Here is a 10,356-nt window from a genome sequence, read left to right on the forward strand (position 1 = left end):
GATTTTAGCTAAAACAACTATTTAGAATTTTGTAATTGACAATTTAACTATTCCGAGCAAGTAAAGAAAAAAGAAAGGAGATTACCAGAGGACAGACATAAAAAGTAATATTTACAAACAATGAAAAGCATAAATCAAAAGAAACTGTCCAACACTTGCAAAAACAAGTCCAACACTTGCTTTACATCTTCGAAAAGCAGTCGATTAATTGGCTTGGACTTTAACAAACTATTATTTTAGACACTGCAGACCATTTTATTATTCCAACTTTGAAGATGTGAATAATTAATATTTTTAAAGGAAAATATACTTTTTGCTTAGTGAGGTGACATATTTCTGCCCTTATTATGATACTTGTCACCGTCACAGGGGAGGCGTCACGTCCCTTTCAGCGGACACGTTACTATGACAGCACTCTGACGGCGCTGGTGCGTACGGGTGTGCGCCTGCTTTGGAGCAGCGGTGCTGAAGAGAGCGCCGGCTTGCTGGCAGACCTGGCTCGACTGGAGCAGCGCAAAGGTCAAGCCATCGCTGTGCCACTGGAGGTCAAAGGTCAACACAGACAGCAGGCCCTGCAGCTGTACCTGAGCCTGCCCTCCGTCAACTACGTCCACGCCCTCAGCTTGAGCCATAGCTTCAGATCCATCGCACATCTCATAAACAGGTAGATGAAGCATGTGTATATCGGGGTAAAAACAAGAACCGGAAACCTTCTTTTAAAAGTCTAAACATTTATTGGGAGAACCAAAGAGTGTTGGTTGTTGAAAAAGTGGTCCTTTCTGAGTGGCAACAAAAGCCTTCAAAAGACTTAGGTTGCGTTCCGAATCGCATAATCTTTCTTTTTTCTATTCTACATACTACATCCGACGATAAAAAGAATCTAGTTAGGATGCAGTAGACATACTATTGGGACATACTTTTCTCTCTTATTTCATCATAACATTGCGCCTTGATCTTGCCTCTTGCTTTTATATCCGTCGCATCCCCGTTTGTTTTCATAACATGGACCTATAGGCTTCGTCGATGTTACGTCACTTCACGTGCGCACTGGATTGTGGGTCAGAATCGCCCAAATAGGATGCACTTTTCAACACTAACAATCTTGGCCGCATGAAGTAGACCATCCGGGTATTCTAACCATCCTAAATCTGGCCACAAGAATCGGGACATCCTAAATCTTTTTTCTACATACTATATAGTAGAAAGTATGCGATTCGGAACGCAACCTTACTATTTATGTAACTTGCCTTTGACCCTCATTTGCAATGATGTCGAGTCGAACAAGTGCAGAGCAAAAACAACAATTCATAGGCCTACACAATATACAATGCAAATACATCAAATACACAACAACTGATCAAGAGACATAACAAATGAAACATTTAGACAGCGATGTAGAATGGCTGCAGTTAAAATGAAATGGGTGAAAGTACAATATAGCCTAATAAAAACAGTTACAGGTAGAGTTTGTTTCGGTTATGAACCCTGTCTCACCCTTCTGTTTTTCCTCCTGCAGCTCCATGGAAGCCATACAGAAGGGGGGCAGTATGAGTCGATCTAGAGCCGAGGAGATCTACCGCTTCCTGCGCTACTCCTGTGACTCCTTCCTCGTGAACACATCTAAGGCAGGGAAAAGCAGCTAGCAGAAACACTAGGAATATACCACAATCTATACATCCATTTCCTCTATTCCTCCACCACTTTCTCTTTCTTCTCTGATACATCTTTACTTCCCCTGCCCTTCTATTTTCAGTCTCACCAGAGGATGGAAGTTACTATGCTGCATACAGTAACTGCAATGGCTGTCTGTGGTTGTTTCATAATGAGAGAAATAAGCATTTTTCATAAATGGTGTGTGCTGGCACTAATACTGTCAGTGTGATCATAAGAACCCAATCAATATTTGATTGACACTTGAATAACTTATTGTTTTTGGAAGAATAATGTTTACATTTGTGTTGCACTCTGAAAGAGGTAACTATTGTGTCTATAATAAACAGTGCTATCTTTGTACATTGTGTCGGGAAGTGCTTTGTTTTCACTTTGAAAGATTTGAATGACTTTGCTCCTCGCTCCAATTTTAAGAAAAACCTGCAATACACATCTACAACCACTCTTTAGTGGCAAGCTAATTTTTCTGGATAACTCAACTATCCAACCAAAGTTTTAATAGCTTTGAAAAGAACCACGTCTATCAGAAAACTTGAGAAAACAAATTTGGCTTTTATTTCACCATTCTGTCAAATAACTACATAGTGTGCATGCTGCTTTGGGGCACGATATCGAACACAAAACAAGTAAAGAACACAAAAGGCAAAATTAGACAGTTAAAGCAGCCCTTATACAGATATGTATCCTCCACCGACAGATAACAATGTAGAAATTAAATTCTTAAGCACAAAAATACAGTATTGTAATTAAAAGAAATCTAAACTTTAAAATATTTAACACAATAACAAAAAACACCACATTCACAGTATGTACATTATGTCTTTGGACAAGCCCAAAGCATTTTCAGACCCTGTAGGACCTAGGCTTAATACCTGCCACTCCATTAAATATAAGATAAAAAGCAGCATCAGTTCATAACTTGAAGAGACATGAAGATGTGTGCAGTCTACGTGCAAGGAAAACAATAGCTTCAACATTTTGGATACATGCATCGCCTGAAGTTAGGGGTTACAAATCCATGTATTGTGCATGTGTTGTAGTGCGTGTGTGTTCATGTTAATAGTTTACATTTTAAACCTGCAACATGTGAAGCATTTGTTAATTCGATCAGCTATGAACTGGGTAAAGTACAGAGGTCACAGTGCTTCTAATGACACAGTGTGCTGTGCTCTTTATCCAATGACAACTGTCCTGGTTAATATGGAGAGAGCATCAGAGGTGTCCCAGACTCTGGTTTGAGACAATTGAACCATTAGAAAAATAAGTTGTTTTTAACTGTGGTGCATAACATTAAAAGCAAGCGTGATCAAAATGTTTGTCTGAACTGAAGACAAATTCTTTGCACCAGGTGTTTTTTTTAACCTTTATTTATACAGGTAAATCCCATTGAGACCAAAGACTCTTTTGCAAGGGAGACCTGTTTTCCTTTCCCACGTTACCATTCACACACACCGACAGCAGGCTAACTATCGACATTCACACGAGGCAAGGTGGGTGAAGTGTCTTGCCCAAGGACACAACAACCATGACACAGGTGGCAGGGCGGGGATCGAACCTCCAACCCTTTGATCATCAGCCGACCCGCTCTACCAACTGAGCCACAGTCGCCCCAAAATTATTGTTTTGTCAAAGTTATTGAGTTGTCCATTTCAATTCAATATTAAATGGTGGTTAGCAAATCAGGGACATTTAATCATTCACCTTAGCTCACATTTAGTAGAAATGTACTTGAAATGAAACACAAACACACAGCAGCTGCATATGGGCAGCTATTGCTTTCTCTGCCACTACATGGCACAGGTTAGTGTGTACAGAACCAGTCTGACAACTCCCCCCAGTGGTAAAAGTGGAGCATGCTAAACATTGTGCTGCTCATCCTCTACTGACAGGGAACGGAGTTAAAAAAAATACATGTGCTTAAAATCATACCAAAAGGTACTTTCTTTAGACACGGTATGAAGTCCAGAACAAAAAAATATGATTGAAAAACTGCATCAGGTTGTTTTAGACAATGATTATGTCATTTTAACAAATTTTATTACACATAATTATTTTGCATCTAAAACAAGTGACACCAACGTTTGAGCATTATGGAAAAATATTAATCTAGAAAAGAGCTGAAATAAAAAGTTGTAACTATTGCGATAAGTGACAATCGCAATATCTTGATTGAGAGTTTCCATACATTTGTGATATCATCGATTCGAAAGAGCTGTCTAGCTCTTTAACATACACACATAAATGATATCTGGATTTATTCTAATTTGTGTCAAGGAGGAGCTACATCTTTTCAGTCTATTTTCCCATTGAATCCCCCACAAACATTTTTTAAGATTGCTTGATTGTTTTCACAAAAAAAAAGTCCCATCTGTGATTCTATAAAAAAAATATTGTTTCTTGACAAAAGGGTTAGTCAAAGTGATTATGCCAAGACGTCACCTCATACTTGATTCAAATTTCAGACAACATTCACAACTTTGACCAAATGCTTCTCTTAGGAAAGTTTAACCACATACACAGTTGTAACCTCAGACACAGAATAAATTATCATATCGACATGATTGTACAAAAAGCGTGAACATTCACGTGTGCAAGGATTTTTCTTTGCTTTGGCAACCATTACAATAAGATGCTTAAATGCAAACATACTTAACAGCATTATGGACTAAGTGTTTCTTTGACCCTTAATTTTAGGAACATTGTAACTGCCACTGCACAGTATGTTAAAGTAACAGTCAAGTTTCCTTAATTTCTTAAAATAAAAAAAGGTATACAAAACTAAAAACTTTAAAAAGAGACCATATTTACAAATCCAGCCTTTTATCTTAAATATATATTATTTAAATACTACGTGTGGTCACTCCATGGCCAGATGCTTACCTAGGATCAGTTGACCTTTCTCTCATTATAGATGTCGGTTAACAGATCATAGTCCTGCATGAAACTGCAAATCCCACCTGCACTGGATGGCTTTGACTGTAGTAAATGCTCAGTGCTGCACCAACAGCTTTATATGCTGCTGGTCTGCGTCTGCGTCTGCAGAGGCTGCAGCTGGACAGCCTGCTGCTCCGAGTCCTGCATGCTACACTCTTCTCCCTCACGCATGTACATTAAAAACAGAGTCACAGTGGCAAAAGTGGTGGCATTGACTGGAAAGGCGCGGAGCAAAGTGGAGGTGAGTCCACGTGTGAACACCCTCCAACCCTCCTTCTTCAAGCTCTGCCTGACACAGTCCATAATGCCGCTGTACTGGTAGACGCCTCCCACCCCGTCCGCCTGAAGACGCGACTTGATCACGTCCACGGGATAGGTGGAGAGCCACGAAGAGATGCCAGACATTCCACCGGCAAACAACAGCTTTAGGACAATGTAAGGGTCTTCTGGCTCACAGCTCAGGGACCGTGTGAACATGTCATAGCTGAGAAAGTACACACCGAATCCGGGCGTCTCACGCATTATAGTGGTCACCATGCCGCGATTGATGCCTCGGATTCCCTCCCGTCTATAGATTCTCACCAGACAGTCCATGGAGTTCTTGTACAACTTCCTCTTGGACTTTTTCTCCCCGAGCCCTTGCAGCTGCATGCGCGTCTTGGCCAGCTCCATGGGACAGGCGATGACACACTGGATGGCTCCAGCAGAGGCTCCGGCCAGGAACTGGTTGAGAGGCGTGTCTCTGCCCAGCTTACGCATGGCGTTGCCCTGGACACCAAAGACTATGGCATTGATGAACGCCAGGCCCATCATGGGAGAGCCGATGCCTTTGTACAGACCGAGAACCTACAGACACAAAGGCAGGTTACTGGTCATGATCTCTACAAAGCCCAGCACAAAGGAAACTTGGTGTTTTTGATATACAAACGACACATTTCTAGGAAAAAGTCACTCATGTGTACCCTTTACATCATTGAAAAACCTCCTTAAATGACTTGTATAGTGTTAAATTAGTATATTATAGTAGAGGGAATAAAAAGGTACTAATGAGTTAAGTCAATGAGAGAGAAGTGACGCTGACAGCTAGTTAATAACAGGATTGCAGGCAGCTATATTTTAAAGTAAGTGTGTCCTCAAAGAAACCTAATAAATTAAATTCAAACTGTCCGACATTAAGAATTTCAACAGTTCTAAACAGTAGCTGTGCTTCTGGGGGAGCCAAACTACTTTCAAGTATCGAGTTTTACAGCCTTGAGGCTATCACAGCGGCATGGCTGGAATGCTCTAAAAGGACATAACAACACTGATACAGCTGAAACGTTAACACACCGCTGAGCCCTTCCAGCACTAACAGTCAAAATGTGCCAGTATTATTATTTGACATATCAATCATCAATTTCGGCAGCCCATTAAAAAAAGGCAGATTAAATAGCAAACTTTTAAATTAAGCCAAGAAACCACTAATCATTTCAATATTGTACAGTGGGAGGAATACAATCCACTACCTCCATGTGGAAACACTCATGACCAATTCACTGAGTCCAAGCATACTCTGATAAGCATGCCCAAAGCTTTATTTAGCCCCTGCAGGAGTTAGGTCCTCTATGACCCTGTGAAACACACACACCACCTCCCCCTTTAAGCCCTCAACACCCCATGTTAGGAACATGCTGGCTGTAGACTGTTTAGAGATGGGCACTGTAACGGGACACTTCAATGAGCACACAGTGAAAGCTACACACCTTACATAAAACAGCCATGACATCTTTGAAGGCAGCCCAAAGGAAAAAAATGACTTAAAGTAGTAATCCATTTAGAGGCCTTTACAGAACAAACAGAAACTTACAGACTCCTGGCGTATGATTGACTGGAAGCAGTGAATCGTCCCGCGGTAAAGAGGTTTGTCCACATTCTGTACTTGAAGCCTCACCTGTGGATGAAAGCCCCCAGGTAAGAAACATGAACACAAAACATACAAACCACATATTGTACTACAGGTTTAAAAAAGGCAGACAAAAAGCAACAGTGCTTTTAATATGGTTATTTTAGTAATAAAAAAAAGAATCTTAGGGGGTTCAACAGGAGGGAGAAAAATATGAATCAAGAATGAAGTAGAAAACACAAAATGTCTTCTAAGCTTTATATAGGAGACAAGACATTGGATGGGAGAGGGTTGAAGAAAAGAGACCTTGACCATACTTACTAGGTCACATTTCCATGGAGAGGTTGTTTATTTCTCTCTCTCATCTACAACACATTGAAAGCAAGGCATAACAGAGCTACAGCCAAACCATTCAGCATCTCTATGTATGTATGTATGTATGCATGTATGCATGCAAGTGGAGGCTGCAATATCAAACAATTGTATTCTAAATATATAAATACTACCTTGCCCTTTTTTTGCTGTCAATTTATGACAGCAAATTGAACAGTATTAGTGGCCTTCCCTACAATCTTCCTGCTGTTTTTCTTTTTCCATGACACCTGTACTTTACGAGGAACTCTAAGCCAAAGTAGTGCTGCCTAGAGAGGTTTACTAAGTAACATTCCTATGGCTGTGAGGTTAGGGACCACAATTCGACTATGCGCTGCTGGAACAATACTGCTAATTTGTTAAGAAAGAAGCTGCGGTTATGGCCTGACTTTCTCTTTCCTTAATGTATAGTACTTGGTTGCTGACAAACATTAACATTTAAGGGGGAATCTTAAAAGTAGTGTATAAGTGTTAAAAATAAAACATATATACACACGTGATACAACATCTTTAAAACTAAAATCAGAGCATATTAATTTGCAAGGCATAGCAAGAGTAAATAAATAAGAAAATACACCCACCTTCACTGTGTCAAATGGATGTCCCACCAAAACACCTGCAGCACCTGACAAACAACAGGGGAAGAAAAGCACAAGCTTAAATATAAATGGTATGAATAAAGTGTAGCCTAATTATTGACACAATATTTATAATATGGTTTGATTTTTTAAAAAAAAAAGAGAAAAAAAAAAAAAAAAAAAAAAAAAGTAGTCTGTGGCTCATCATGCAACAGCAAACAGCCCGTGCACAGTTATCAGCTGGTCACTGCACTGTACCCAATAATGACAGTCAGCTCAACATTGCCCTGTCCTTGACTTACACCAACCAGCCAAAAATCCATGATACAGCGGTAACATCTGACCATGCATATTGGCCAAGAGGTACTCAGACAGCAGAGGTATTGAATCTTCAAATGTAACACACTTTATATAGTAATCATGATGTGTTCAAATGTAACATCAAGATTTTTTTTTTTTTTTTTTTCGCGAGAAGCTTGAATAATACAGTTTGGGTGAAAAACTTGTTTTCCCAGCAATATAAAATAAATAGTAGGCCTAACTGTGGAATTATGACCTGCTTAAAATCCTATCCTTAGCTCTGCTCATCTTATAAGCAATTAAAGCAATAATACCAGTCCTCTTAACAAAATAATAGAAAAGTATTGATAGAAATTAGAATTGTGGAGTCTTTATAATGGTATCAATATGAATAGAAATTAATGATCCCCCTCCCTACTTACAGTATAACTGGGCAATAACTTTAACATGGTGGACTTTAATCATTTTATGACAGACAATCACTTTTTGGCACAATGTGACCGCTTTAAATAAGTAAAACATTTCTGAACACATTTGTGTGGAAGCTAACATTCAGCTTGACTCTGAGCTTGACTGAGTGTTCTGAGACTCCCCAAAACCAGGCCAGGTGCCTGGCAAAAAGAGGCCCTTTCACGATGATGTAGCAGGACCAAGCGCTTGGTGTAGTGTGATGTCATGATATATAGGCTTATATGAATTGTTGTTGGTTGTATGTGGTCAGGATGAGACAAGTAAGCAGTGTTTGCATTTAAGAGATACGGTTCGCTAAAATGTATAAATTAATTAGCCTATATATATCATTGTTTAACTTGCAAGTAAAACATTACCTGTACTTGCCCTATGGGCAAGTGCTTTTTAAACCTTAGTGTCAACCCCTGTAATTATAAGTTTACTGTTTGCAGAAAAACAGTTAAACCTGGTATTTTCTTTCAGGTTTATTTATGATCTTGTTCACCCTCCCCCCACACATCTGCAACTTTGTCAATGTCCTGACAACTTGTCTGGCTTTAAACTGATTAACCACCCATACTCGGTATTTCAGTAGTCAAAATGTACACACTTATGTAAGGATTGGAACTTCCATGAAAACCAACCATCCAATTTGATGATAAACCTGAAACGTGTTGTTTTACCATATATGATTTTCAAATGTTGCTTGGATTTTCACAAAAGTGTCCTAATGTGCTTAGTTACAACTTGTACAAAAACCTGTTATTATAAAGGGTTAGCCAACTTGTGTTGGGTAATGATTTAGTATGAATCAGGGAAGGACTTACATGATTGATAGCAAAATGATCAGTCAAATGCCCAACTAACTAATGCATCCCAAAACTGATGATCTTAAAAAGTACATTTAACTGCAATCTTTCAACAGCTGACAAGATTCCCATGGAGTTCATGGTAACATTTTGCTGGCTGGGTTCAAACAGGAATGCATGAACTGAACTCTGTAAACTTTTTGGTCTTCCTCTTGAGGGTCACTCCCTAACGAGATATGGTGAGGGTGATTTCCATTTGCAGGAAGGATGGAGAAGATTGACTGAACATAATTGTGAGAGAAAAGGTGATGCCAAATATGGCTGATTTTTTACACGGCTCTATGCTCTATTTGGGTGTGACTGTGAATTCATGTGCATGTGTCAGTGTCACGCAGGACGATAGCCTACTCCACTCCTTGAGTGTGCCACAGGTAAGGAATGTTACTTTACAAAATACAACTTACATCCGGTATTTCCACAAAAAATACACACACAGCACAGAGGAATTTGACTCTGTACTCTGCCGTTCTTGTTTGTTTGTAACGTTTCTCAGACGTGGCAGATGTGAACAAATCACTGAATCATGCACTGATAGCTCGAGGGGTCCACGCGCCACTTTACGATGGGAGAGAAGGAAAAATGGACCCTAATGCTAATGCTAGTCGTTAGCTTGAACTTTTTAACCTGGTTAACGTGGCTGGCTAATATCAATACTTTCCAATTACTTACCTCCTATGCAGCCCGCAGCGAAGTCCAATGCCATTCCCCCCTCAAAAAATAAAAAAGTAACAGTTAAACCTTAACGGATACTTTGTTATAAATGTCTGTCTGAACTTGGGGTATTTAAATAAACCCGACTTGGTGGTGGTTATATTAGCACTTTCTGCGCTAAATATCCTCCTCCTCAGACGCCGCTTTCTTCCGGCTTCAGATTACCACACGGACTCGGGGGTCTGACCGTCTGACCGGAGCTGTAACAGGTTGAATTTTGTGGATGTGGCCACACTCTCTCAGTACTAGAAGTCACTCTTTCTGCCAAACCTCTTCTATTTTTGTACAGCGGGAGGAGGCGGGGGCTCAACGTAGCCGAAAAGAAGAAGAAGCATGTTTGCCCTTTTCTGAACGAAGCCCAATCGGATCCCCCGAAGGGAGACAACTCCCCTAGCGGGAGCTGTCCTCCCCTCGTGCCCATTGGCTGCAGCCAGCGGCACAGAGTCGAGCAGAGGAACATCACAGAAGAGTTTCAAACTATCACTGCTGGACTGGTGTTCCACCACCGTCAAAATCAACAGTGTTATCATGAGAGTGTTCGTCATTCAGACTCTGGGGACAGTATATCATGTGTTTTGAGCGATTTACA

The 10,356-nt window shown here is 40.2% G+C and overlaps 2 protein-coding genes across 2 annotated transcripts in view; one reads left to right on the plus strand and one right to left on the minus strand.

Annotated features, from left to right (window-relative positions):
• fancm (FA complementation group M) overlaps positions 1-2,072 on the plus strand; it is a gene marked incomplete at its 5' end in the record, with an annotated part of 45,311 nt that extends 43,239 nt beyond the window's left edge. Inside the window, 2 exons of the mRNA XM_080042827.1 lie at positions 370-664; positions 1,517-2,072. Of these exons, the coding sequence (XP_079898953.1) occupies positions 370-664; positions 1,517-1,643 (422 nt within the window). The 3' untranslated portion in view covers positions 1,644-2,072. The remainder of the gene's footprint in view (positions 1-369; positions 665-1,516) is intronic.
• Positions 2,073-2,203: 131 nt separating this feature from the next.
• slc25a29l (solute carrier family 25 member 29-like) lies at positions 2,204-10,025 on the minus strand. The gene is made up of 4 exons (XM_080042828.1): positions 9,726-10,025; positions 7,441-7,484; positions 6,452-6,535; positions 2,204-5,451 (listed from the first exon to the last, which is right to left on the minus strand). Exons 1-4 carry the CDS (start codon positions 9,757-9,759, stop codon positions 4,681-4,683), a joined length of 933 nt encoding a protein of 310 aa, XP_079898954.1. The 5' UTR covers positions 9,760-10,025; the 3' UTR covers positions 2,204-4,680.
• Between the last annotated feature and the right edge of the window lie 331 nt (positions 10,026-10,356).

The sequence above is a fragment of the Ammodytes marinus genome, assembly GCF_949987685.1.
Source record: "Ammodytes marinus genome assembly, chromosome: 15".
NCBI lineage: Eukaryota > Metazoa > Chordata > Actinopteri > Uranoscopiformes > Ammodytidae > Ammodytes > Ammodytes marinus.

Coding starts and splice junctions, on each gene's coding strand:
- slc25a29l (XM_080042828.1), bottom strand. CDS start 9,759: ATGGCATTGGACTTCGCTGCGGGCTGCATAGGAG. Junction 7,485..9,725: donor CGCTGCGGGCTGCATAGGAG/GTAAGTAATTGG, acceptor GTTGTTTGTCAG/GTGCTGCAGGTGTTTTGGTG. Junction 5,452..6,451: donor CAATCATACGCCAGGAGTCT/GTAAGTTTCTGT, acceptor TTGTGTCTGTAG/GTTCTCGGTCTGTACAAAGG.